This window comes from Phaethon aethereus (genome assembly GCF_964289735.1).
Source record: "Phaethon aethereus genome assembly, chromosome: 5".
NCBI lineage: Eukaryota > Metazoa > Chordata > Aves > Phaethontiformes > Phaethontidae > Phaethon > Phaethon aethereus.
In genome coordinates, this window is record NC_138579.1 from 53,932,776 (window position 1) to 53,960,768 (window position 27,993).

The 27,993-nt window shown below is 56.8% G+C and overlaps 1 protein-coding gene across 1 annotated transcript; it reads right to left on the minus strand.

Moving 5' to 3' along the window:
• Positions 1-27,993, minus strand: DUSP8 (dual specificity phosphatase 8; the record flags this gene model as incomplete). Its single annotated transcript, XM_082000292.1, has 6 exons — positions 1-1,093; positions 1,522-1,645; positions 1,853-2,012; positions 4,276-4,442; positions 20,935-21,073; positions 27,763-27,993. The coding sequence occupies 6 exons, from the start codon at positions 27,991-27,993 to the stop codon at positions 1-3; spliced, it is 1,914 nt and encodes a 637-aa protein (XP_081856418.1).

A 27,993-nucleotide genomic window follows, 5' to 3' on the forward strand; every position in this document is an offset into this window, starting at 1 on the left:
TCAGGACACCTCGATGATCTCCATGCTGCCCGAAAAGCTGGACTGTTTGCCGATTTTGCCCAGCTCTTCCCGGGCCCTGCCCTCAGACATGGTCTCCTCAAACTCCATCTGGCAGCTCCTCCGCTTGAACTGCTTCTCGGCGCCGGCCTCCTCGTGCCAGCTGTGCCGCCCGTCCCGCGGCTCGGCCCGCGCCTTGTCCCTCAGTCTGATCTCACAGCTGCCTGCCACCCCGCCGCAGCCGAACGGCGGTGGATATGGGCCAGTGCCGGCAAACAGGTTCCCACCGCTACCGCCGGCACCGCCAGAGTCTGTGTTGAAGTACCAGCCGGCCTCACCAGAAGGGGTGCCGGGGGACTCCAGGTGCACCCCACTCCAGGCGGCGGTGGTGGTGGCACCGGGAGCGGCGGCTGGCTGGCCAAGCCGCGGCGGCAGCCCGTCCTCGGCGCCGGGGCTCTTGCGTGTGGCGCAGGCCCCGCCGACGTTGAGACTGAGGCCGTGGGCTGGCGAGCCCGCCGGGTGCCGGTGCTTCCGCCGCTGCCTCACCTTGGCCTCTAGCAGGAGGTCGGGCCCGCTCGGCCGGTCGGGGCTGTCCGCCCCTGGGGAGAAGGGGCCGAGGCCGCCAGGGCCCGAGGGGCTGTCTAGCTTGCAGAGTTTGGGGGCGTCCCCAGGTCCAGGGGGTCCGGGGGGGTCCTGCCGCAGGCCGGGTGAGTAGGCGGATTTGATGTCCAGGGAGAAGGACCGTTTCAGGCGGTTGGTGTCCTGGATGCGCTCGGAGGAGAGGTGCAAGCCATTGAGCCCCTGCTGCAGGGTGGTGGGTGACAGGACCTTCGGGGTCCCGCCTTGCCGCTCAGGGTCGCCGTGGGGGGACACCGAGCCAGTGCCTCTTGGCACCTCCTCGGCCTTCTCTGAGGTAGGTGGTGGGGGTTGCCGGCTGCCCTCAGCTGCCTCTGCTGGGTCCTGCTGGGTGTCCCCCTCGCCCCGGTCGCCCTTTGACTTCAGGGCCTTGAGGAGCTTCAGGCTCCTCTCGTACTCCAGGAGCTGGCCCAAGAAGTTGAAGTTCGGTGAGATGGATGGGCGACGGTCCTTAACGAACCTGCCGAGAGGCACAGACAGCCCTGGTTGGTGCTCGGTCCTTCAGCGGGTCACCCCTCTCATGAGAGAGGACTTCTCAAGTGAGGTACCTGAGAGCACCTCACTTTCTCTCATGAGAGAGTACCTCTCAAGAGGCATCATCCAGGACCTTCTGACCAGACCCTCTGAAGAAAGGGTCTTGGGGAACCACGAGGCCTTGGGATGCCCCAGGGGTAGAGCTGGAACTCCCTCCCCTCCCCATTTTACTGCTCCCAACCATTCCTTGTTGCATGCACTTTATGACGGGAGGTTTGGTTTCACCGGGACTCATCCAAGGCAAGACAGAGTTTCAAGGAGCTCCCACCCATTCCTTCTGGGCTCAGCCTGCTTTCCTTCCCTGGAGTGAAGCATACCGGTGTAATCCCTCCCTGCCCTCTGGGGAAAACTCACCTGTAAGCATCATCTGACGACATACCCATGGTCTTCATGATGTAGGCAATGGCGATGGTGGCCGACCGGGAGATCCCAGCCAAGCAATGCACAATCACCTGGCAGCTGGACACCTTGGCTTTGTCTGGAGCACAGCAGAGGAAACAGAGAGAAAAGCATTGATGTGGTCAGAGATGGTGAGCAAAATGACTCTAGCCTCCCTCCCCAACCCTCAACCCCTTCATATAAAAGGGCAAGGGTTGCTGGGAGTAAGACCATGGAGGACAGAAGAAGAATTCAGGTTTTGAATGCTGAAAACTGGACAGTCTGCAACCATTGTAGCAAAGCTCACCAATGAATTCAATGGACTTGTCCAGCCAGGGAAGCAGCTTCTCACAGTAGTTGTCATTGACAGGAATGCGCATGAAGTGACTATCACAGATGAAGTCTGGCTTGGGACAGGAGTTGCTGGCGTTGAGAACATAGCTTATCCCATTCTGCGTCATCAAGTCCTGGTGGGAAAGAAGTGATCGAATGATCAGCTGAGTTCAGCCAGCACCGAGTGCTGGAGATCTGCCTTGCCACGCACTCCCTGCCTTTTCCAATCCCAATATTTTCTCCTCTGGGTCTTCCACTGCTGCCTTGGCCTAGCTGATGGTAGTACAGCAGAGATCAGCTGAGAAGGTTGTGTCAATTTATATGACACAAGTTTGAACCTCTTTACTTTGCTCCAAGTAAAAGTCAGCAAGACCAAAGACTCCTGGAAAGGGGTCCCACAGGGGAAAACCCAGGAACCCCAGTATAAGAGGAATAGGAAAATACAAGAAAGAAAATCAGCAAAGAAACCTGGCTGAAAGCTTTGAAAGGATCAGCTGAGGGAGAGAGGAGGCATCTCATCAACAGAATGGGGCGAGTTATTGGTAGCACCCTGTGTTAACCAATGCCAACTCATGTCTTTGCTCCCACGCCCCTCAGAAATGCTTTGGGAGTTCTGACAGATTTGTTACGTGTTCACGATTCTTCACTGTGAACATACACTTTTGTGTTGGGACATAGGCAGGTGGTGAGGGGAACCATCTCTTCCCTCTCTCTGACACTGAAACGAACCTGAACTCCTTTTCTGTGACTTTTCTGCTTTGGCCACTCAATGGCCACCATCACTGTCCGTATTTCTGACTCAATAAAATGTGATGGCACAAGGGAGACCTTAGGCAAATAGGGTCAGATGAAAAACTGCAATGAGGGAGTGAGGTTTGACCCACAGGCCCCATCAGGGAACTGGCTTGCTGGCTGTGTACTGCTGCATCCACACCAACTTCCATTCCTTCCCTCCCAGGGCTATGGTGAGCTTCACCTATAATGCGGTGCTGACACCGAATTTATGGCTCATCTGACCCCTGTCTCTTTCCCCATCCCATCAGATTAGGTACCACCTGTACAACTCGGGGCAGGTTGCTTATAAAAAATGGGGGAACAACTGTGCCAGCTGCTGGGTCTCAGTGCCTGGTCTGCACTATTACAGGGAAGACCCAGAATTAAATGGGAGGAGAAAATATGGAGAGAAAAGAGTCCTTCCACACGTCAGAGTGCGTGAAGCCACCATGTGGAATCTCTCCTTTGCAACGTGCTGGAGAAGAGAAGCATTGCCCGTGCACAGCCTACGCACTTGACTCCGCTCTGCTGCCTATGAATAGAGCATCTTCTGGCCACCACGACGTGGGTGTGGCAGAAAACACAGCTCCAAAAGATGAACAAAACCCTCCGAGGAGGCAGAGAGGGAAGGAAACCATCAATTTCCCTGCCTGACATTGGCTCCTCAGGAGACCGCACGAGGATTTCGGCCCTGGCTCCCCAGCGGCCGGTTCCTGCCCACCCCAGCAGGCTCTGCAGAGCCTGGCCTCGGCTCGGTGGAGCCAGGCCAGCTCCTGGGTTCACATTCTTGGCATTTTTCTCTTTCATTTCCTTCTACTCCCTGTATATAATTTCTCTCTCCCTCCTTTCTGTCTCCAACCCCCTCTGGCATCGTGGTCTCTCTCCCCTCTCGCCTGTCCCAGGCAAGGATGCCTGGCTGCCTCCCTCCTGCCCACGGTAGGCAAGCGCCCAGCAGTGTTTTAACTGCAATTCCTCTTTCTTTCTTCTCGTCGTTATTTTTCCCTTAAACAAAATTCCTTCCCTGGTGTGACATCACAGCACAGCCCTTCCAGCACCTTTAAAAGGGCACTGTCCCTCTTTTCTCCTCTCTTCCCACAGCCAAACTTTGCTCATTTTTGGGCCTCCTGAACTAGCCCCAGCCCCTGGCCAGAGCTGCCCATCCCCACGCTGCCACAGATGAATACCCTGGCTTGCTCCCACTCTCTCTGGCTCCCAAGAGGATTGCAGGGTTGCTGAAATTGGTGTTATCTGGCAGCCTGGCTGGTGAGGCAGTTGGGTGCAAAGCTGGCTCCTGTCCCACATCTCATTCTAGCTGTGGTAACTCCTCCTCCAAGCCCAGGTGTTTCCCCAGCCATGTTCCTCCTGCCCCTGAATTTGCTACGGGCACTTGGGAAGAGTTTGACCACCCCAAAGCTCATCAACATAAGATGACTCGTTCTGCGACCACCCTCCCCAGTTCTATTGGGCTTTGCCTATACACTCCCTGTCTTCAGCCTCCTGGTAGGGTCCGACTGACCACACGTGGTCCTCTGCCCAGGCAGGAGAGGAGTCCTTAATGCCCTCACCCCTCTGCATGGCTGGGGTCTCAGATGGGACAGGGCAGATGTGACCCTTCGACTGTACCTTGTTTAGGACGTCTTTCTGGGAGCCCAGGTAGAGATGCGGCAGGATGCGTGTGGGGCCGATGTTGGCCACGGGCAAGCATGGCTGGGAGATGCTCATTGGCAGGATGGCAGCTGGCTTCCCCTCGCAGAGCCCCGGGAAGCAGGACGAGAAGGTGGCAAAACCTCCTGTGGAGAAAATGGGGACATTGAGCTCATAGAAGCAAGGCTGAGACCATCAGTACCCGGCACCCTGAAGTGTGGGCTGGGGACAATGTGGTGATAACCCTGCAACACTGAGAATAGAGCCTTAAGGAGCAAAAAGCCACCAGTTGTTGCTAACCAGTGAGGACACATTGTGATGACTGTGCCACACACACAGGAGAAAGGAACGGAGAGCCAGCTCTGATTTTTCCTGCCACAGCTGGATATTAACGCACACATGAGGCATCCCGCACCCCCTCCTGCTCTTCGCAACTTCATTCAGACAAACAACAGGAAGAGAAAGTCCTTTTCTTGTCTGCCTGCTACTCTGAGGACAACCAGGGCCACTTTTTGATAGCAAAACCTGCCAGGGCAGGATGATGACAAGCAAGTCCACTGAGACACAAAGCTCCCTGGGTTGGGGACGTCAGCCCACACCTCGCTGCAGTGGCTACACCTACATGTTGCATTTTCCGAGAGATGCCCCCTCCACCCAGCCCCACCAAGCCCATGATTTCTGCCACATCAGACCAGAGCGGCACATTGGTACCTGCAGTCCATTGCTGTTATTCATGCTCTGACGTTACCAAACGCGACAGCAAGCAGCACCCAATTTACCACACCAAGTTGCTGGGCAGTCATACCCAACTTGAGCAACTTGAAGCCTGATATTGAGAAGAAAACCCCCAGTTGGGGCCATGGTAGGTGGCATCTGGCAACCAGAGCTATCACCGCAGTGTTTGTCATGGTCAAAAGCACGGTCTAAATGTGAATAAGCCTGCCTGAAAGCCAGTCCCCAGCTCAAGTGGCAAAAGCACTGACCTAAGCAGGGCAGCAAGCATTGCCCTGCCTGCATGGTGGGCAGCTCGGGGAGCTGGAAAAACCCCAGTGCTGTTGCATGTCCTGCGCAGTTGTGTAAAGCCACTGGTGATCCTGATTTGCTCTCGCTCACCGACCCAGTTCTCTGGGGTAGAGCCAGATCCGGCTAGTGGTGGCCCAATGTCACTCCCCTCCAGCTGAGGACATCTGGGCAGCAGCTTCGTGCAGTGGAGAGGACCTTTGGTCATATCAGCCCAACCAATCTCCCTTGAGGTTTTCCCAGTCATGTGAATGAGCAGATGCAGCTTGACATCACCCAAAGGACAGAGAAAACTTTAGGGCTTGACCGCCTTTTACTGTCAGATGGACCAGGATGCCCCCATGAGATCTTTCTAAAAGTCTAAGTTGCTGTACTCAGCACCATGGGAATCCCTGGCCCATCTCCACAGCTAAGCAAGACCTTTTAATGAGCCTTTGGTAACAACATTTCCATTCAGTCTTTCTCCCCTTCAGAAGCAGGGCAGCATTGGCACGTTCTCAATTTACCTTCTCCAGAACTTTGCCAGCATTTCTGCTGACCCTCCTGGAGCACAACCCTGGCTGCCGGTGTGGCACCCAGGCTCTAGCGGGGTATGACTGGTGCTGCAGACAACCCACCCCACATGTTTGGGGGGTGAAAGTGATAGAGAAGCCAGAGCAGCGCACAAAATTGTGTTCACACCACCTGGGAACATCCAAGGTCCTCCATCACCCTCCATCTCAGCAGCTCCTGGTGTCGGTTCCCACTGCCCCAAGAGCAAGGTAACCTCCAACCAACCTCTTTCCTCCCCTCGCTTATGTAGTGCTTGCTGGTTGGCAGCTAACACAGCTCCCAGCTTCAAAAACTGGCCAAGCCGGGACGGGTAGAATTAAAGCACCTTATCTTCTCCAGTACTTCCTTTTCCCTGGCTCCCTCTGAAATGACATCACCTCTCAACTGGGACATTAAATCAGAGCAAAAGCAGGAGGCCCAGCGCAGGTGCAGCACAGCTCCAGTTACCACCCGTCCCTGCGCCACATCCCCTTTGCCAAAGAGCGTAAATCACCGGCCAGAGCCTGGCGCAGACACGTCCAACCTCCCTGCTTCACCCCACACTTCAGCACAAGCCGCTGATGCCCCAGGGATGCTCGGGCAGAAATCCTGCGGGAAGTGCTTCCCTCAGGCTCCCCAGGGAAGCTGGCAGCACGCGGGGTCGAGTGAGGCACAGATTTGACCCCTGAACTTGTGCAAAACATGGGAATTTTTCTGAAGGAACCCGGCATGTTTCTGGGGAGCAGGGCACACGCAAGTGCAGCCCCAGGGATCAATGCCTGCTCCTCTCCCCAGCCTCTCATCCTCACTCGTGCCAGTCAAGAGCTGCCCAGGGCCGCATACATCTTTGGATCGCTCTTTAGAAGCCAGGAGCACGGGGTGATGTCATAGCTAAAGCAGGTCGGGGCACGCCGCCGAGTGTTCTCTCCCCCTCTCTCGCCTCCGCTGGCACTCGCCTGGCAGCAGATCCTCTGCCAGCCCTGCCCAGGGAAGCCCAGGCAGGAGCAGAGGGGGCTGCAAAGCAGACGGGGATGTTCACGGAGACTGGTGGCAGCACCCTCGGCCGCGGTGCCTACCTCCGCACGCGGCCAGGAACCGGAGGACGCCAGCGCCCAAAATTATGCCCATGGCTTGCCCCAAGCAAAGCCTCAACCCTGTGTCTGGGAGCCCAGGCATGCTCCCATCCCGCCTGTCCTCATTTCCCTCATGCACACAGCTGCCGAGGGCAGCCCGGGCTCAGGGGAAACCCTAGAGTCAGGGCCGGGTACTCGACGCCATCCCAGCCTTGGAGTGGTGCTCACCCCACCCCGCACCGGCTGCTCTAGCATGCCTTTCATTTTTAGAAAGCGAAGCAGCTCTTCAAAACAATCCCAAAGGCAGTGAATGTCCCTGGCTGGGCTCCAACCGATACCTGGGCTTTCCCCGCTCCGTACCCCAGGCCATGGATCCCAGCTTTTGCTGGGAGAAAGTGGCAGAGCCCCGTGGGGTGAGGAGCCAGGGCAGCACTGGGTCTTCTGTCTTTCCTCTTTGTTCACAGTGGTGGTGCTGGGAGTGCCATTTCTCTTGGCATGTGGGGAATTAAGCTCAGGAAGGATTTGTATCTGACACAGAGCGGGTGCTTGGGGATCTCTGGTTTTCTCTTGGTGCTCCCCTTGAGCCTGGCAAGGACTTGCTGGGGAGGGGCTGGTCCCTGTGTGACATGGCCCCATGGCTCCAGCACTCCTGAGGGTTCTCAAAAGCATTCCCTGGAAAAAAACCAGTGTTTTCCTGCCTCCTGCAATTATCTGTGTCTGGTGAAGGTAGGACCCAGGAGGAGAGGGTTTGAGCACAGGAAACTGGGCCAGAAGTGGGGACACCTTTGCTGCTCCTACTTAAGATGGAGAAAGGAGGAGCCAAGAACCAGCATCAGGCAGGTCCCTGGGAGCCCTGGGGGGTGAAAACCACCCCCCAACTTTGTTGGGTGTGTCATTCAGCAATGACCCCGAGATATAAAAACCTTTATTGATGTCCAGCTCAAGGTGGGGCTGAAGCAGCTTTCGGGAGGGAGGAGAGTGCTGTGACCCCACAGAGGAAAGAGGGAAACTGAGGCATGGGGTGTTGCAGCAACTTAGTGTCAGAAGAGTGCAACATCTGAAACCTCGTTTCTTTCCCCATCCCAGGCTTCACTCACGGGGTGTTGACCCTCCCTTCCACCTCTGTCTCTGCCCTGCAGAGACCCCTCCAGGCGAGCCCCCGGCTCTGTTCTGTGTGACCCCAGCAGCAAACAGAGCAGCGGGAAAACCCCCACAACTTCTGCCCAGACCATATCTTTGCCAGGCCCTGCCCCTGCGCATTTTCCAGCTGAACACCTATGACAAACTTCCAGTGAAACTGGATTTGTTGGGAGAACAGATGCCGCAGAGGCAAGGTGGCCAGCCCAGGATTCCTTCCCGAGCCCATCCATCAGCCCGGGAGGAGATGCCAGTAGCACCTTTGAATAAGCCTCTGTGGTACTAGCACTGCTGTAGCCAGTGGGGAGTCCTGCAGCTTTTCCTCTTGAGCATAAAGCAGCAAACTGCACAGCCAGGAGCCCCTTCGCCAGTCTCTCTTTGCACCAGTGGCTACGTAAGACCCTGAGATGGCTATAACCAAAATGAACAAAAAGCCGCAGTGTTGGTGCTGTGCTGATGGGTGTGGAAGGAGATCAGAGGGTGGAAGGAGAGAGGTGTTGGACTGCCGAGCTGGGACCCTGTCACACCTGGGGACCCCTCTGCTGCCTTGTCTGTCACCATCAGGTCTCTGGGGACATCTGGCTCATGACTGGGACACTGACAACATCTCAGGCATCACGCATCACCTGCAGGTTGCGCTTCTACCCTCTCTGCCTTGGCAGGGCGGCAGTGGTGCTGCAGGGAGTGCCACAGAAGGTGACAAAGTCCTGGCTAGGAAGAGGGATGTGCTGTGGCATTGTTTTCCTCCTGGTGGTAAGCCCCAGCTTTGGGGATTTAAAACCTGCTGAGCTGCACGGGACATTAGAGGAGATGCTGTGGAGGATAAAATCTGGGGCACATGAAGTAAGGTTATCCCAGCTCCCTGCACCGAGGCTGTCTTCCTAGGCTGTAGGCATAAAGTGGAGACAGGGAAACAACGGGGCTTGAAAACCATCTCACATCTCGCTTTGATGGCTGCAGACTGCCCGTTCATCTCTAGCCCCATGGACTTGCCTCCTTTAGAGTCCCTTGAAACAACCCAGCAGCTTTGGTCTTGATCCTGCACCCCGCTGACTGCAAGAAGCTGTGAAAGGGCTGCCCAGGGCACCTGCCTCACCCTAAAATTGCTCTTCGGGAGAGCCATGTGCCCTTTGAACACCCACAGCCCCAGGAGTCTCCTAAGCTCTCCTCCCAGAGACACACTGAACAGCAGGGACATATTTTGTTTGCCAGCCTCCCATGTACATGGTGGAGCACATCCAACCCAAAGCCCCCCCAGCAGGAAGCAGGGAAGAAGAGGTGACATGCCACCCTACTGTGCCATCGGTCTGTGGAAGCAAGGAGGAGCAGAACAGGCACAGCTGGAGCTGCAAACCCTCCCTGTGCCAGCAGCCACCACACCCCACCTCCTCACCCCCACTTCTCACACCAGGAGCTGGTAGGAGACCTATGGGGGTTATTAAAGAGGTGATTTATAGCCCAACCTCATTGCTCCTATAATGAGTGTTAAAGAGCAGCAGCCAGAGCTGCTCAGCGACCAGTTCCCTGTGCAGGTCCTGGAGCTTTTGCGGCAGCCCACAGCCCCACCAGTGGGTTTTGCACCTGTGTTCATGCCGGAGACCCTCTGCCCCCCTAAAGCTCCTGGCAGCCGAGAGGGATGAGAGAGGCTGGGCCCTGCCCAGATCTCATTAAAATGCCTGTGGTGGCTGAGAGCCGCTGCCAGGGTGGCACGTGGCGAGGGGCAGCGGGGCATGCAAGCGAGCATGCGCCTTGGCTGCTGCTAAAGCAGCCGCCACGCCAGCGTGGCTCCTCCAGCGCTGTGACGGCTCAGCGGTCAGGCTGGTGCCCGGATGCCCCCTCTCCGTCACCCAGCCCTCCGGGACACGCTGTTCCCAGCGCCCCGGCACATCTGTCGCCAAGTGTTAAACCACCTTACTGAATTGAGGCATGGCAGGAGACGACAAGAGCAGGGGGGACCTGCAAAGTCCCAGCCCTCGCCTGCATCGTGCTCAGCCTTGGTCGGGTGGTGAGCCCGAGCTCTCGGCTGAGCACCTCTGTGGCAGGTTGAATTGAAGGAAGGAAAGCAGAGGGGCCAGGCACGCCACACGTCAACCCCCAAAGCTGCTGGGAAAATCCCTCTTTGCAAAACACCGTCTCCCTGGCTCTCGTGCTGGGTGGGAGCCTGTTGGTGTCGGCAGCTAAGCCGGGCGGCATGATGAAACACTGCTTACTGCTACCCTTACTCACTGCGCTCCGGGAAGTTCCAGGGCTTTGTCAGCACTTCCCGTTGCCTCCATCCTTGCTGTTCCCTCTTGGAGCTGCAGCCCCCTTTGCTTTTCCCCAGCCCTGCCAGCAATGCCCGGTGCAGCAATGCCCGACACCGGCAGCCCGCTTGCTTGCGGGCCCTTCCCATCTGACTGGGTGAAATCCCAGTGCTCTGCAGCCTGGCCAGCTCGCCCTCTCCTGGCTGATGCTCTTTTACTTCCACCCATTTGAGTGCATCGGAGAGAGATGTCTGGTGCTCGCCTAGTCCCCTGTCCCCTCCGCGTCCCTCTGCCTGACCCCTGCGCTCTCCCCCAGCCTGGGTTCAGCTTTCACCCTCCCTTCACCCAGCACCAAATTTCATCACCCCATTACCAGCTCCTTGTTTTTCCCCAAGCAACAAGGATGAGAAAGCCAGTGAATCAGCCCTATTATGGATTCACGTGAATTCCCCATTTCCCCAATGATCACCCCGAACAGCCTCTGCCCATCTGCTGCTATATCACCCTGCCACCTCCTAACCCATGCTGGCCCCCCCGACCTCGCAGGCAGGTCCCAGACCCCCTTCCCATTCTCCCAAACAAGCGGAAAACGTCCTTAAAAAAATGGAAAAGCAGCAGAAAGGAAGCTCTCCACCCACACAACCATGGACACGCTCCCCGAGCTGCTGGGCTTGATTTTCCTCCGGTGACTGTGCCTGCTTTGAACCAGTCTTACTCGTTCTAAGTAAAGAAAAATGTGTCATTTCCAGGAGTGACTTATTACTAATGACACCATCACTGGGTTATGTGCTTCATGCCACAAAAACCTGTCAAGCACTTTTAGCAGGCTCCCATTTTAAGTGGTGATGGAGGGGAAGTTTCTTGATTCAACCCTTTGGTAATCTAGGTCATTCCAGGCTCGGCATATTTTTAAGCTGCTCCAGTTAATACCCCCTTCCTCTGCTTGCCCTTCACCCTGGCCCTGGGGGGTGGCAACCCTGCAAACCCCCTTTCTGAAAGAAATCCCCCTAAGGATGGGCAGGCAGCAAGCATGCTAGGGAAGCGAAATGGCTCCGTCGGGCAGCTGCCTGGGTGCAGGCAGCGGCGCAGCGCTCTTTTAGACGATTGCTCCCCGCACACCTCGCCGCCCTTGCTCACCCTTTCCCCACTGCACACTCCCCTTTGCCCGGGGCACGGACACCCGCGGCCTCAGTGACCCCTCCAAACCGGTGCTCGAGGGAGCAGACATGCCTGTGGCAGAGCCTGCCCTGGCTCCCGCCGCCTTCCTCCATTCCTCCTCCTCCTCTGCTTCATCTGCACACTCACCAAGCTTGCCTGGATGGAGAAGGGTTCAGGGGACCCCACACCAGGTGGGAAAGTTGCCTAACGCCAACACCTCTGCAGATACCCCTGCCCGCTGCAGGCAGCCTCTCACCTGCCTGAAGGAGCTGCCCCCTCCGTGCAGCTCCTTTCCTGCTGCTGCCTGCAGGGCCAGGCGAGCTGCCTCCGCAAGTGCTTCTGCACATCGCCCGTGGCTGGGAGCTGGCGATCGCTCCCCCTCCGCACACTCTCCGCTCGCCTCCATCTCCCCGCTCGCCAGCTGCCTGCGCTCTTTGTATCACCAGCCATCGCGCTCCGCTCCCCGTCGGCCGCTCGGCAAAGGCGATCTCTGTCCCCCAGGCAAAACAGGGCTCTGAGCAGCCCCCTCTTCCCCCTCCGTCCCCATCGGAAGGAAAGGAGCCGGCCGGCTGACAAACCTCTCATGTCCCTGCTCTCCTTCATCCTCCGCACCCTTATTTTCAGCTTCATCTGCCCCTCGCGCATGTCCGTCCAGAACTGGTCCTCGGAGGGAGCAATCATTACATCCACGGGCATCCAGGCAGCTGGGCTGCGGCTCACGGGGGCACCTCTTGCCTTAGCCAAACAACAGCTGGCGGGCAAACAAAATACTAAAAAACCCCCAAAAGCCCCCTGCAGCAGAGCACCGCCAGCCTCCCCCCGGCTCCAGCCTTCAGGCTGAAAAAATAAAAAGCATTAAAAAAAAAAACCCAACAATCGAGCAGGGTAGGTGGGCCTGGCGTAGCCCCCTTTTCCCCGGCTGCCCTCCTCCTCGCCTCTCGCTCCCTGCGTGCGCGGCTCCCGCTCCAGCCTGAATGAGCTCAACCCATGAGCAACAGCCCTGCTGATCCATCTACCGCCGCGCTCATAGCACACTCATAGCTAACGGGTCAGGCATGCGACCGCATTCCTTACTCAGCACACAGACACGCAGGAGAACGCCGGGCCTGACATATGCTTCACTCCCTGCTTAAAGGCGCAAACCGCGATTTTCTCGCCCGCCCAAAGCCCCCCGCAGCGAGCAGCCGCGGCGGGAGCTGGATCGCTGGCACCACGCCGCATTTGGCCCCCGCGGAGTTAATCTGGGGACAGGGACTTGGAGGGAGGAAGCTAATGCCCACACATGTCAGCACCAGCCAGGATGATGTGTGATCAAAACCCCGTGCGGAAGCGGGGGATGCAGCACAGCTCTCCACCCCTGCTGCCCCCAGTCCAGTAACGGGCACCCCACGGCTGGACCCCGTCCTGCAGCCTCCCCACAGCGGCTCCTGGCAGGACCAACGCACATCCCCTGGGGGATGTTTAACTCTGAATCCCAGCCCCAGGAAGGGCAACGCCACAATCTCCGTTTCCCAAGGGGTAAACTGAGGCACAAAATATTAAACAACTTCCCCGGGGATCTCTGCTGCAGGGCAGAGCCAGGGCATGGATGGCAGGTCCCTGCCCGCCAGCTCATCGTTCCTCTTGGTGTCTCCACCAAGAGCACCACCCAGGAAGGATGTTCATTCTGGAGTGGTTTCAAACAGCTGGAGGCGAACAGGTCCAAACAGCTGGTGGGGAAAGGGGCTGGTGCTGGACTGCTGACACCTGCGTGCGGCCGCCTCGGATGGAATTATCTGCCTGGTCCCAGTGGAGCAGTACCGTGGTCTGGAGGAGATGCACCCTCCACCAAAGCCTTCTTGTGTGCAAAAGTCTAGCAAGAGGGGGACATGTAGGAATGGGCTTTCCCAGTCCTGCTGGGGTCTGTCCATCGGTGGCTTCTGAGGCAGGTTGGGGGCTGATGCGTTTTCTTCCTTGCATTTGTCCTGGGGGAGACGATTACTTGTCCCCTCCTTCCCACCCGCGGGACTCCTTAATACATCTCCACACAGCTCCTTACGAGTTTATTGGTCTGAGCCCAGGCCTCCAGAAAATCATTCATGATTATAGTAAGCAGAGGAGTGAGGGGGGGCGGATGTATTGTGCCTTTGAAAATCTGAAGCTTTATGGGCTGAAAAACCCCAGGCTGAGCCATATGTGAGTGACTTCAGTGTTTTTCCTTTGAATGACATCACATGAGATGAGGTCATTGGCATTAACTAAGTGCTCTCCCCTCCCCCCCACCCTGCGTGGAGCCAGCCTCCTAACGAGCCTTGTTGTTGTAACAAATATGGTTTGATTATTATCAGATGTGGGTCAGAGGTTGGATAAAATTCAAAGCCTGCTCCAACTAGGCTGGAAGAGAGAGGAGCAGCCTTCCCCCAAGAGCCATGCTCAGGAAGCAGCTCCCACAGCAGCTCCCCGGGGGGGGGTCCATGGTCCCCCACATTTGCCACCCCTGTCCCTATGAGGGAGGGCGCACGATGCTGGCAGCCAGTGCCAACGGCTCCTGGCGATGGAGATGCCTCCATCTCCCACTGCTGCTGCGCTAGCAGTGCTCTACCCATGCCAGCGGGCAATTTGGCTGCGACCTGCTCCGTCGGCTGTGGTTGGGGCTCTGCTGGGGTGGAAAACATCACCAGGTCATGCAGGGGCAGTGGCCAGCCAGCCGAGGGGGATGCTGCAGGAAGCACGTGGTGAATTAGGGGGTGTAATCGTCAACCAAGTCCCCACCTCAGCGGTCTGCAAACATGTATTTGCCTTCCCTCACAGCCCTCCAGTTGCCTGACGCTCTCAGGCTTGCAAGAGCCCTCGGCACAAGTTACTTTGGTACTGGCATGTTCCTTCAGGATGCGTTTGGACCTAGTTTTCAGCTCAGGACTGCAGCTAGGGAACTGGGCATGACACCAAGCAGGAGGTGGCTCGCTGGTGTCCTGCATCCCTCTGACCCTCAGCAAAAGAGAAGTGAGCAAACCCCCCATCAGAGGTCCAGCCACATGGAGATGCCACCCACAGCCACCATTCCCCAGGCAGCGTCCTCCTTCCCATCTTCTTCACCACTTTGCCAGGACCAGGGTAGGGGCTGGGAGCTGGTGCTGGGGCAGGGGGGAGCTGGCAAGTAGAGACATGAAAGGCAACATCCATAGCACAGAGGCACATCCCGTGTGCCGCCCGCTGTCCCCCAGCCCCTTTCCCCAGGTGCTCCCGTGCCCATCCTGCCTCCAGCCCGTTTAGGAGACAGAGTTGCATCACCCAGGGAGCGATGCCTAGCCTCGTGGGCCCCGCTTTGACCTCATCACCACTGCAAAAAACCTGCTGCAACGGGTCAGAGAGACTCATGCGGCCTGCCTGGAGGGGCAGGGAGCAGAATGAGCCCCAGTTCCGCACCTACATACCCATTGCGACGGTACCTATAGCCTGGCACGAGCCCACCTGGGCAGCGGCCAGCAGCTCCTCTCTCCACCCAGCACCGGGACCTTATAATAATCGCCAGCGCTGACCTTTCGCAAGCGCACAGCACGGGCCCGGGGAAAGGAGGGGGGCGAGTGAGGGGAGGCAGGTTTCTCACAAGGAAGGAAACCATAACTGGGCAGCAGCTCCTGCCCATTGGGATCTCTTACTGGGGAAGTTGCCTTCCTCCCATCAGCTTTCCAGAAATGAGAAACGAAATTACGCAGTGGTTTTGTAAGTCTTGGCAACCGGAGGGCTGCTCTTCCATAAACCCCTTCTCCTCCGTCCCTCTCCGCCTTCGGCCCTTTTGCTCGCCTTTTCTGGGTCCGATGGTTAAAAATGCATCCGGAGGGGGAGGGGAAGCTCCTCAGGGTAATTATAGAATCGGGAAAACAAGTTGTCTGACGACAGCGTTGCTAAACAGGGAGGTTTAGAGCATAGGTCTGGAATACAATCAGCTCGCACATACGTGACCTGGCTTAACCCCTCCCAGGGATGCAGCCGCTGGTCCTGCTGGGGCTGAAACCCTTTCAGGCATCTCCCGGTCATGGTGGAGGGGTGGGAAGGATGCATCTTAGCCTGACGCCATGCCACAGAGACCAGGAGCCCTCCCGAGGGCCACCACTGGGCTGAGTGGCTGGGTTGGATGCCAGCACCAACTGGAGGGTGACAAAACACAGTCCTGCCCTTGCCAAAGTGGTCCCAGACAGCTTTGCTGTAGGAAAGCAAGCAATTCCTCCAGTGCCATGGACCCAGGGATGATTTGTGTGACAGGGAGGGAGGTTCAGAGAGTTACCTAAACCTCCAGGACTGTAAAAAACACAAACCTTGGTGCTACCATTTGAAGTCCAACTTCAAGTGGCTAAAGCCAATGCTATGGTTTTTAAAAAAGCACCTCTCCCTCTAGGCAGGTAATAGTGCTCTACCTCCAGGCCTCTGGGCAGTCAAAAGAAAAGCATCACCGCAGGTAATCCCACTGCGCCCCGCCACCTGCGACCTGAGAAAAGCAGGATGGAACCCTCTCCACAGCACTTCTTAACCTTCTTCCATTCCTGAGCATCATGCAGGCAGTTTGCAGATGAAGAACAAGCAGGTTCCCCATTCACATTACCTGCAAAACTCCCAAATCTGGGAGTAGCAAGAAATTGAGAGTCCCAAAGAGCACTCTTTCCTATCTCATCCCACCCCTGCGCCCTCCTTATTCATACCCACACTCCTGCCAGCTGAGGATCGGCTTCTTTCAGTTCATCACGCTATGGGGTGGAGATGTCCACACGTGGGCAGAGGTGCTTGTGGGAGGTTCAGAGGCAGTAACTAGACTTCAGAAGAAAAACTTGTGAGTACATCTGGTGGATTCACACCAGTAAGTCCACAAGTGCTCTTAGACTTTGCAGTCTGAGGGTACATGGAACAGCCCTAATGCTTGACCTACGTGTGCATCTTCAGGCCTGTGTACTGAGCAGAGGCTCTGCTGGAGTAAAAGTCCACCAGCTAGTGCATCCTACACATGCTGTGTCCCCAGGAGACACACTCACATATCCAGGTCACCAGATGAAATTGTGATGCTGTCCAGCGCGGGTGATGAGGAAGGTGATCGTCAAATAACCAGCTGCAGTGAGGTCCTGCTTCCCCACTCCGATCAGACAGCTTCTGACTGACAACCAAAGTATGGGTGTTCGGGGTATTTTCTTTCTTAGGTTTTGGATTATTTTTTTCTTATACTGGGTTTGTAAAGACGCCTCGATCCTGGTTCTGGATCCCGCTAAGCTTTTAGCTTCAGCATCAGCCATGACAAGTTTCACAGATTAATTTGTATTTTTGCTGCCTTTCGGATGCAGACGCCGCCTCCAGCTCCCAGGACTCTGACTAAAAGCAAGCCCTCTCTGCTCTGCCCTGCCTATGCGCTGTTTTTGCACCTGCCTAGCTCAGCTTTTTTCATTCATCTTCCTTTTTCATCTAAACAGCCCTAGCCCAATGTGTTTCAAGACAAGCAGACAGCACGGAAGATGTGATGCTGCCATGTGGCTTCACACCGACACGACACGCAAAAGCATCATGGTATTTTCAGTCTAGGATGCGTGAAGTCACATTCGGCTGCTCTGATGTTTAACCTCCTTTTAGGACTGTCCCTATACAGGGGGAAGAAAAAAAAAAAAAGGCTGCTTTTTTTTTTTTTTTAATTAAAATCATCTGTCCCCGAGTCCTTGTTTCTAAAATAATTCCAGCCAGAGCTGAACACACTCACGCCTGGGCAGCCCAAGTCAGCTCCTGCAATGGAAATCCCCTTCCCTTTTTCACTACTTCGTTTTGTCCGCTCTGAAGTCACCTGCCTTTGGCAGATCCCCCCGGAATCCCCCACATCTCAGTCCCCTCTGGATCACCGCTGCCGTGCAATTACAACTCCTCCCGGCCGTGCTGGCTGGTTGCGGCACCGCCGGGCTGGAGAGGACCTGGGCCACGGCCAGCGCTGCCGCGGCCAACCCGCGCGCCGAGGAGGAGGATGGCAAGCGGAGGGCTGGGAGGGATTTCTCGCTGATGATATTGTTACATTCTTTCCGAATCCTGGGAGTAAACAGATGCTCCAAATTTAGAAAGAACAGGACTGGAAAATTTAAACATTCCTTGAAGAATTGGTACAAAAGGCGGGGGGGGGCTGAAGATGATCTCACACGCGCTCCCGAGCCAGATGAAAAGCTCATGACTCGAGTTCAGAAAGCAAGCGAGGGGCCTGTTTCAGGTCAGAGCGTGATATCGCAACGATTAAGCTCTCCTGACACACGAAACTGCGATGAAAAGAGCCTCTGCCGTGCAAGGCGGGGGGTCCCAACCCCAGCGGTCTGGGCTGCAGGGACCACCGCTGCTGGCCGCGCGGCCACCCTTGGGTTCGCCTCCGGCTGGCACACGGCTTCAGGCGCAGGAGCCCAGTGCTCAGCCCAAAGACCAGGAGTAGGGATGGGGATGAGTGCCTGAACACCATCTGGAGGAGCATCCCAAGCTCCTCAACTATCGCTTTTAGCCGCTGAATGGGAGCAAAGGAAGATCTCCCCACCCTCCACCGCAGCTGGACAAACAGAGAGGAGCTGGTGAAGCTCAGCACCCAGGTGCTCAGCACCACGCTGCAGCTCTGGCTGGGCTCCAACACAAGAGCTGGCACGTGAGAGCCGTCAGGGAGCAACGGAGCCAGACCGCTGCTGCTGCTTCATAAACGGATAATGGCTGTTAATAAAAACCAAGCAGGAGTTTGCAAAGGGGAAGAAGAAGGGGGGGTGGGAAAAAGCAAAGTGTAAAAAGAAAAGCAAAAGAAAACAAAAAAAAAAGCAAAAAAAAAAAAAAAGGGCAAAAAAGCAAGGGTTTGTGCTGAAGTAAACAAAGGTTAAAGAACAGTCAGGCTCCTGCAGGAATAGCAGAGCTGGGCTGGGAGGGAGGGACGGGGCATTACGTAATGCAGGAAAAATGTTGGCTCCATTCAGTTTTCCACCACTTCATGTGATGTCAGAAAAACCATATAAATCAACAGGCTTTCTGCTCCCACGGATGGAGGGCAGCAAGCAGCACTATTTATACTTACACAATTAAAAAAAAACGAGGTGGGGGGGGGAAGAAGAGAAGCTGATGATTTCCAAGACTGGGAATAATTGACTCAGATTCCTCCTTCCCAGCCCCACTGGAATCGCTGCTTCTGGGCTGTTAACCCTTGAGGGGTCCCTGCTGCCACTCTTACCCCTGTCCTTGCCCATCAGCCTCCACCAACTGCTTTGAGGGTCTGAAGGGTGATGGGCTGGAGGCAAGCAAGAATGGTCAAGCATGGCACATGCATGAGACGGGGACACCAAGGCATGGACCTGTGTCACCCCCAGAGAAACATCTGCTGGGGCTGAGGAGAGCTGGGGAGCATGGAGGGGCTCAGGATGTTTTGTCACACCAGATTGGGGACCGTCAGGACAGGTTTCCCTGGGGTGCTGGCATCCATTTACAGACAGGCTGAGATTTCAGGACAGGACCCTGAGATTTTGGCAGCCCTTGCCAGCCCAATTCACTGCTGGGGTCACAAACCAACTCCAGAGAGGACCTGGACACCTCTTCTAGGACGCGGGATGGGATGAGGCAGGACGAGGTGCCCAAGCCCGGAGCAGACAGACCGAGGGGTTAAACCCCACCAAGGCAAGGGGCCAGAATCAGGCCCGGCCCGCACATCTCCCCCCAGACCTCCCACGCGCTGCGGAGCTGCCTCTAAAGCAGCCTGGCTGCTGCCCACACTGAAGGCAGGAGGACGCTGTGCGTGTCGGCAAGCGTGCCCAGCCTCCCCCGGATGCTCTCCGCAGCCGCTTCCAGTCACGATTTCCATGTAAGATGCCACCACCACGACCCAGTGTTCTACATTTTGGCTCCCATTTTTTCCACCTGCTGGCAGCCCACATTCCACATCAGGCTGCAGCCCTGCAGCATTTTTAATTAGGGAGGTTTAAGCTTTGCTTGGTGCCTAGCACAGCCTCACCCCTGCTTGGGGGTCTGGGCTCTTTGCAGCCCAGGGGGGTGGAAATGGCTGCCCTGCAGATGGAAGATGTGTGCGCCCAAGAGGGGTGCAGGCTTGCTCGTGGCGGGCTCTGCGGTGGCAATGCTGGTGGCCAGGGCGGGTGGCACGCCACTGGCGCCCACGCAGCACAGGGCAATGCATGCGGCTGGGGTGCACCGGTACTGCGGGGGTCCCCTAAGCCTCCCCTTACTTTCCCAGGGAGGAGAGTGCTCTGGGGCTTTCAGGGCCACCTCACCCAGCCTTGGCCCCGCACCAGAGGACTCGGGGGTCTGTGTTTTGCAGCCGTCGCCCAGCGCTGCCCCTCGCCCAGCCCTGGGAAAGTGGCAGTGGGTTGGGGGGTGCTGGGGTCATGCCACAAAAGGCTGTTTCCTGACCCATCCCAGTGACTAAGCAGGTTCCTTCCCAGATGCAACTGAATCTGCCTTCTCCTTCTCCTGCACCGTGCGCCAAGCAATGCCCTTGTTTGTGTTGTGACGACCTTGGAGCAGCCGGCGCGGCTGCTGGGGCGGGCCGGGGGCTGCTGTAGCAAGGTCATGGCGGCATCCTCCAACACTGGCCTCAGCAGAGCTCCTGCAACCCCGGCCACGCTAATTATCTTTAACACAAGTTCGTGTAGTCCCTGCTTGCTTTTGAAACCTTTGAACTGGGGGGTTTATTCCCTCTATTTCTCTGCTTTCTTCTCCCCATCACAACACGGCTGCTCTGATTCAGCAGCACTTACCCATGCTGTGCACGGGCAAGGCTCCCTCAATGCCACTTGCCTGTGCCATCTTCCCCATCACAACTACCCCTTCCCAGGGTCTGTCATGCTGCTGGGTTTGTGGGGACGCCCACTCCCTCCATCCCTGCAATGCCCCAGGGATGCAGAGGTCAGTACCCTCTGACTCAGCCCCAAAGCAGTGCCCAATCTCCACAGGATGGGCATGGGCAATGGAGATGATCCCCATCTCTGCCTTTTTGGTTGCCAGCTGAGCTCAGTGGAACCGGGGGGCTGTGTGGGACAGCGCCTGCCCACCCTTCCACAGGCAGAAAGCTCGGAGGTGGGCAGCCAGCCAGGCAGACACAGGGCCATCCCAGCCACGGGGAATTAAAGAGAGATTTAATTCTCCCTTCAGCAGCTCGCTGCCTCTTTTTCCTCCTCTCTGTTGGGTTGGAGCATTTTATTCATCAGTCGCTTGCCTCCCATTTTGCTCTGCAGAAGGGCTGTAATTAGGGTGGCGCGTGCCTCCTGCCTGTGCGCTCACACCCTTTATATCCTCCTCTCTGGAGGCGGGCACAGTGCTGGGGAGCGGGATGGTGCAAGGAACGAATACATGGGGGTACCCAGCAAATGCCAGTGTGGGTTGAGCCTCCTCGGTCCACGTGCAAGGCTGCCCTCCGTCACCACAGCCACCGGTGGCTGGGAAAGTGGGTGCAGATGGACTCTAGACCAAGGACACGAGCACCAGGGGAAGCAGTAACCCAGGGCTCCTACCTGTGAGGATTGAGACGTTGTGGAAACAGCTGTCCAGTTTGCCCAGGAGGATGGAGAGGAAGCTGTCGGCAGCCAAGCCGGTCACATCCCGTGTGCTCTGGTCATAGACCACCACGTCCTGGTGCTCTTCCGCCTCCACCTGCAGGGGAATGGCAAAAACTGGGCATCAGAGAACTAGGCTGAGCGCTGAGGATGCTGCTGCCCACCCTACCACGGGAAGCAAAGCTGAATTTAGCAGTCATACAAGCGGGAGACCCCAGCTCCACGCCGTCCCCATGAGCCAGCTTTGCTCACCAAACAAAGGGTCCAGCCAGGCTGGGACTCCGCTCCATGGCTACAAGTGAGTACGTCAGCACAGATGCCCGTTGTAGCAGACCTTCCAACCACGAGCACTTTTGAGTATCCTACCCAAAATAGGGTCACTCCTCCCCATCGCCCACCCTCAGCTTGCCATTACTTAACCGCATCCCAGAAGTTACTGTGACTTCTTCTGCCACCTCCTCCCCACCCAGACTTTGCCCACAGATACCACTCTGCAGCCTGGCTGGTGTCAGGAGGATCTGGGGGTGGTTCTGCAGGCAGGGATGCTCCCAGCACAGCCCCTGTGCTGTGGCTGGAGTGAGCGGGGCTGGAGTGACAGCTCTTCAGGGCTCAGCCTGGAAACACCGTGCCCAGCACAGTAACACCTCTGTAGGCACTACCCCTCTGGAAGCTCAACCCAAACCTCCTGCAAATCACCCCTGAGGGCTGAAGGAGAGGGAAAATCTCTTCTTTATCTTGGTGGATGTTCAGGGGGATGCTCATTTTTCCTTTTGTAATGCGTGGCAGGGCTTGCACACTGCAGAGATGTGCTGGGGAGAGGGAAAGGAGCTCCCGGATTGCTCTCATGTGACTTTACATGCCACAAACAGCACCCAGCCCTGCTGCCACTGCAGGGTCTCTGGGGTGGGTGAGACGGTGGGGTACCCTGCGGGCAGGCAGCTGTCTGCAGGCAGGAGTCCTCCCATGCCTGGTGATGGCTGGATTGCAGCGAGAGCACTCGAGGCGCAGCCAGCTGTTCCTACACCTACCTGAAGGTTCATGCATTAAAAGAAGATGAAAATCCTCACAGAGGCACGGCTCAGTGCATCTGCTGAATAGCCAGGCGGGTGGCACACCCCTGCCTTGCCAGCGCCTGCCCTCCCAGCTAGTGGGGTAAGGCACATCCATCACGCTGCGGGAGGAGGAGGCGGCAGTGGTGGGCAGGGAGGGAGGGTCTGTGCCCCCGAGCCGGTCTCTCCTCCGGCTTGTGCTAGAGCTGCCCATCGCCCACCCCACTCTGAAATCTCTTTAGGAGACCACTTGAACTAGGAACCGCTCACGGACACCCGCCTCCTTTTGCTGTCTCGCTGCCATGCCGTATCTTACCACCAGAGCAGATTTGCTCAGGGTTGCTGTCGATATTAAGGCTGCTTTCACACCCTGCTGCAGGTGCTTCTCTGCTAGGAAACGTGAGCACCATCCAAATAAAACTGCAGGGCACACCAATTTAGCTGAGCTCATCATGTCTCCTCGCCGCAGCAGAAGGACGGCCCCACACCAACAGAAATCCCTGCCGGGGCACCACGCGTGGCTCTGCAATAGGAAGGGGGGAGCTCGAAGTAGTCCCCTGTCCCCAGCCCAGCACTGGGCACTGGAGAGCAAAACTGGCCCCTGCAGATCAGCGCCATGACAGGAGGGATGAAAAGGCAGCGGCAGGATGAGTGGGAAGAGAAGAGGACGCAGGAATTTTAAAATAAGACACCAAAAAATGACCAAAGCCAGTTAAGGCTCTACCCCAGCATCTCGTCCTCGCCATCCCTGAAGCAGGTCTTCGCAGGAGGCCATCCCAAGCACAGCTGGAGGGAAACACGGTAGCTGACAAGCCAACCCGGAGCCAGGAGCCCGTCAGTCCTTAGCAGGCCACTATGCCTTCAAGCCCCCCTAGCACACCCTTAGCACATCCCAAAATCCTAGTCCCCAGCCTGAAACCCCATGCCAGCAAAAGCATCTCCCCCAAAACCACTTCGAGGCGGGGACCGAGACATGGCGGGGCAAGGGCTCATCCCAGCTGCATGGTCCCGGACAGGGCGGCTGCAGGGGAGATACCAGCTCTGGCTGAGCAGAATTATCCCACAATAGGATTTAGTGTTCCCTCCTAATGGGGAGGCTTTGTTTGGGCCATTACTGCAGGGTTGCTGAGCGACGGCAGAGATGTGCGACGCGGTTTACATCTTATTAAAGTTATAAGGTTTCACTCAATGTAAATGCCAAACATGCGCTGGCCTCACATGGCCTGGCTGCAGAAAATAAATACCCCGCTTTCTGGGGTGAGGATGCTGGCAGGATGGTCCTGAGGAGCCCTTGTGGAGCACCCAAGGAGCCCACACCGGCATCCTGGCTCCTCGCCACAAAGGGAAATGCGAGGGAGATGTTTAATCAGGTCCATGGGCCTCCTGTTAAACTCATGACAGCCCCATTTCTGGCCTTGAATGTACAGAAGTTAAAAGCTAACTAACTGGGGTACAGGAGGAGGGTAAAGCTGAACAGATGCTCAGGACCAGACTCCTGCGTCTGCCATAGGGCAGAGGCACGGCTGACAGCAGAGGAGTCCCTCTGAGGAGCAGCACCTCCATGGTGGGAGCTCTCCCATGGGGGTTGCCCATCCCCATCACCCCAAGATTGCTGAAGAAACCAAACCCCCAGGCATCACCCTCCAGAAAGGGTCCCCAAATCCAGCCAGCAAGGGACAGGAGGGCCAAGGCACAGCAAGTCTTTTGGCCCCAAGTAGATGTTGAGTGGGGCTTGCAAACCCATGCATGCCTTTGAAAAGCTGCTGGCCCACCTCAGTGCTGGAGGTGCCCCAGGGCACCTCCCCAGGGACAAACCTCCTCCCTGCCAGCATCTCAGCTGGGGGGATGGCCAGCCTGGAGCAGGGACCACACAGCCAACAGCTCTAACCAAACCCCAGCTGACACCATCCATTGCCTTCGTGTGAAGCTCAGTGCTCCCCATCATCCTCCCCAGCTCTGGCTGGAGGTAACACCCTTACGGACATTTGGTCCTGGGCACTGGGTCATTCAATGCAGTCCGGGTCCCTGCTCCGCCTCTCCCCAGCTGCCAAGCAAGGATGATGATGCTCTACAGGTGATATGGGCTAAGATAAGAACTATTCTTACTATCCCAATTACTATCAACATCTCAGTCACATATTGTTTCAAAACACAGTGAATCACCCTACTGAAATAACAGGGCTTCCATCAACATAGAGAGCAGCCAGGCACATGGCTCAAAAATAAGCCCCAGCTTTCCCTTAAGCAAAACAGCTGCTTGCAGAGCCATGCCCCTAATGCAAAGAAATAAATATTCCCATCGCCTGAAGAGACTCTTGTCATGCCTCAAACAGCGGCTATACCTGCTCTGGAAATAGCTACATTTCAGGAAGCGAGAAGAGGTTGAGAGGTCGAAAGACTTTCCAGGGGGATCTTGAAGAAGTGAAATTTTCAACATCTCCCTCAAGAAATGCTAGTAAAAACCCCAACCAGGAATTTCCCATAACCTCTGCCCCTGAAACTGCACCAAGGAGCTGAATTATTCCCGTTGTTATTGAAATTTATTACTGGGAGAATTTATTATTGTTAGTATTGGGAAAAGGGTTCAAAAACAAAACCAGAGCAGTACATTGGTACCATTTTTGTGTGGAGGGAGACTATTGCTAATTGGGAAATGAATTGCTGCTGCAGTTTTTCCCAGCCTGGGCACCACGGGAAGATGGCACACAATGGGGCTTGGTGAGAGATGGTTTAGCTATGCCCACGATCGTAGGCATATCGCATTGAAAAGAGAAAGGGATTTTTATTTTCCCCATTTCTTCTTTCCCACCAAGTGGTCCTCTCCTTTCCTTGCACCAAAAAAGCCAGGAGCTGCTGTTAATCCCACAGCATCGCTCCAAACCGCAGCATCCAGAAGCACCATTAATGGCACCCTTCCTTAACAGCGGTATGGAAAAGAGGGGTGCGAGCACTGGGAAAAGCAAATTAGAGGAAGGCTCTCATCCCCCTTGCCTGCAGGCAGGTGGGAGGAGTGGAGGGGAGAGGCAGGCGGGGTTGCCCAAAAGCTTGGCTCTGTATCAGCCCCTGCATCCTTCCCCAAAAGGCCATCGCCAGCCGGGGCTCCGCCAAGGCGGGACGCGCAGGTCGAGCTCTCTTTGCACGGGGCGGGCGAGGAGGGGCGGGGCGGGGGCTCACGATTGCCCTTTCCCTGCCCGGGCAGCCCCGCGTCGCTGCCGGCCGCCTTTGTCTCGGCAGCCCTGGCCGGCCAGGAGCAGGAAATGGGAGGAGGGCGGGAGGCCCGTCAGGAGGAATAATGGGGCCGGACAATCGCGCCACTGATGTCACCCTTCCTGCCATCTGCTCCCAACGCCAGCCTTGCCCCCCGTTCCCCCCCCCGCCCCGCTTCGCCCCACCGCCTCCCCCAGACCCGGTGTGGGGAGCCGGGGGCAAAGCCGGGCTGGGGAGGGGGATGGCCAGCGATGGCAGGTGGAGACAAGGAAACGACACAGGGGTAACGGAGGTCTAAACCAGCTTCCAGCATCCCCCTCTGAGGGTCTGTGCACCTCGAGGCAGCAGACCGTATTGATTTCTGGGTGTCCCAAAACACATCCATGACCATTTCAGTGGCTGAAATCGGAAGCGTGGGGGAAGAAGAAAAGGGGAGAGGAGAGTTCATCACCCCAAAATACGAACTCACAGGCGCGTGCACAAAAAGCCTGGGACACCCCGAGCCACAGACACCAACCCTGCTTTATGCCAGATGAGGATACAGCTGTGACCCACCCGGTCCCTGCCTCCAGCTTCCCAGGGCAAGTGGCTTAACTGCACAAGGGTGCCCCGAAGCTTTAATTAATTCCCGGGCTGTGTGCGCTCTGGCAGAGCCAGCGCGAAAGCGGCGAGCGCAGCAGGGGCTGCGCAGAGCGGCAGCGGGGCCACGCTGCCTCCTGCCCGTGGATGCGCCAGGAGAGATTTCAGCTGTACCGAAAGAAAAGAGAAAGAGAAAGAGAAAGAGAAAGAGAAAGAGAAAGAGAAAGAGAAAGGAAAAGGAAAAGGAAAAGGAAAAGGAAAAGGAAAAGGAAAAGGAAAAGGAAAAGGAAAAGGAAAAGGAAAAGGAAAAGGAAAAGGAAAAGGGACAAGGAAAAGGGAAAGGGAAAGGGGCAAGGAAAAGGGAAAGGGAAAGGGACAAGGAAAAGGAAAAGGAAAAGGGAAAAGAAAAAGGAAAAGGGACAAGGAAAAGAGACAAGGAAAAGGAAAAGGAAAAGGGAAAAGAAAAAGGAAAAGAAAAAGAGAAAAGGGAAAGGGGAAAGGGAAAGGGGAAAAGGCCGTGAATTAAAGACAGCAGCAACGCCTCTCCTCTGCCCCCCTAGCATCCCTGGTTATAATCACGTCCCCAGCTGGTACCTGGACCATTACACAATGATCCAGGCGCGGGGAGGAGGTGATCACTCCTCTATGGGGACAGAGCAGGAACAGTCAGGATGGACCAGCCAACCCCACTGGGAACCACTGCTCCTCTGCGGCTGTCGAGCTGCAGGTTTGCAGGCAGACGGCATCAGCTGACGTTAACTCTTCCATGCTTCCCCCTTCCCCGTCATCCTCTTCTTCCTCCCCCTTGCGCATCACTTTTGCTGCTGCTGCTGCTGCCGCTCCACGTGACGGCGGCCACTGCAGAGGTGACCCTCGCCGGGAGGAGGGCGGCCATGCCACTCTCCCTCCTAGCTTGCGAAAAACTGATTATTCTGCTTTATTCTCCCGGGGATTTCAGAGCAGCTAAAGCCGTTCAGGAATCAGTCTCTGCAATCCCCTCCAAACCGCCCAGCCTGGAGCATCACCGCAGCAGATTGGTGCGAGGCCGGCCCCCCCGCGCCACGAGCCCCCTTGATCCCGGCTGGGTGATGTCACCGGCAGCCAATGCGGATGGCGGTGGCTTCGCGGGGCAGCGGGGGGGGGACACGCCGCAGATGGCTCCAGCTGGGCCCAGCATTTGATTAATCGCCTGAATTACCCTCGCTTTGCCATAAAATTACACGGCGGGGGGGTGGGGGGGACAGGACACGGTAAAAGCGAGCTGGCGGGAGGGCGGCCTGCGACGGCAAACCACCCTCCGGCTCGTCCCGCAGCCTGGCACCCGCCGGCGCAGCCCTCCGGCAGCATCTCGGCGGAGAGCGGGACCTGGCCGGTGGCACCGCGGGGGCACCCGGCGCTCTTCTGGCCGGGGCTCCAGCCCAGCTCTGTGGCTCAGAGCCACCTCTATTATTTAACCAGGAGCGATAGAGAGAGGAGCCTGGGAGAGATAATATGCCGTGACACCGGATAAGAGCTTCTGGCGTCACAGGAGAGGAGGATTACATGTCCCTGAATGGCGTTAGAGATGACAGAGGGGAGGGGAAGACTTTTTAGCAGGGGATTAACCTTACAGCTCCAGGAAGGCTTGGAGGGGGTTGTTTGCTGGCACAGGACAAGTCGTAAGGCTGATATACCTGTTAGACTTGCCTGGGGAGGGCTCTGGAGCAGGGAGCCGCGTCACTAGGGTGGCGGCAATGAAGACCTGTAGCCACTTGAGCTCATGCTCCAGCTCTCTAAGGGGTGCCAGAGAGATGCCAGCAGATACTGGGGTCAAGGGATGGAGGAGGATACACATACCAGGCATAGACTGGCCCTTAGGCCAGTCTACATCCCACCCCACCCTGCCCCTTTCTACTGGGGAAGAGGGAGGGTGTGACCATCCACCAGGAAAGGTGAGGGCCAGATCCCCTACCTTCATCTTGGAGGCAGGCTGGATGAGCTCTGTGATGGAGACCTTGTCCTGCTGGAGTCTCCTCTTGACGAGCTTGGAGCAGCAGATGTTGACGGAGCTGAGGACGTGCCAGGAGTTGTACTCCACAAAGGAGCGGCTATCGATGACCAGGGTGCCCTCCGCTCCGTTCCTCAGGAGGCTGGCCAACTTCTTTGGGTCCATCACCTTGCGTGGGAGCCTGTCCCCAGCCAT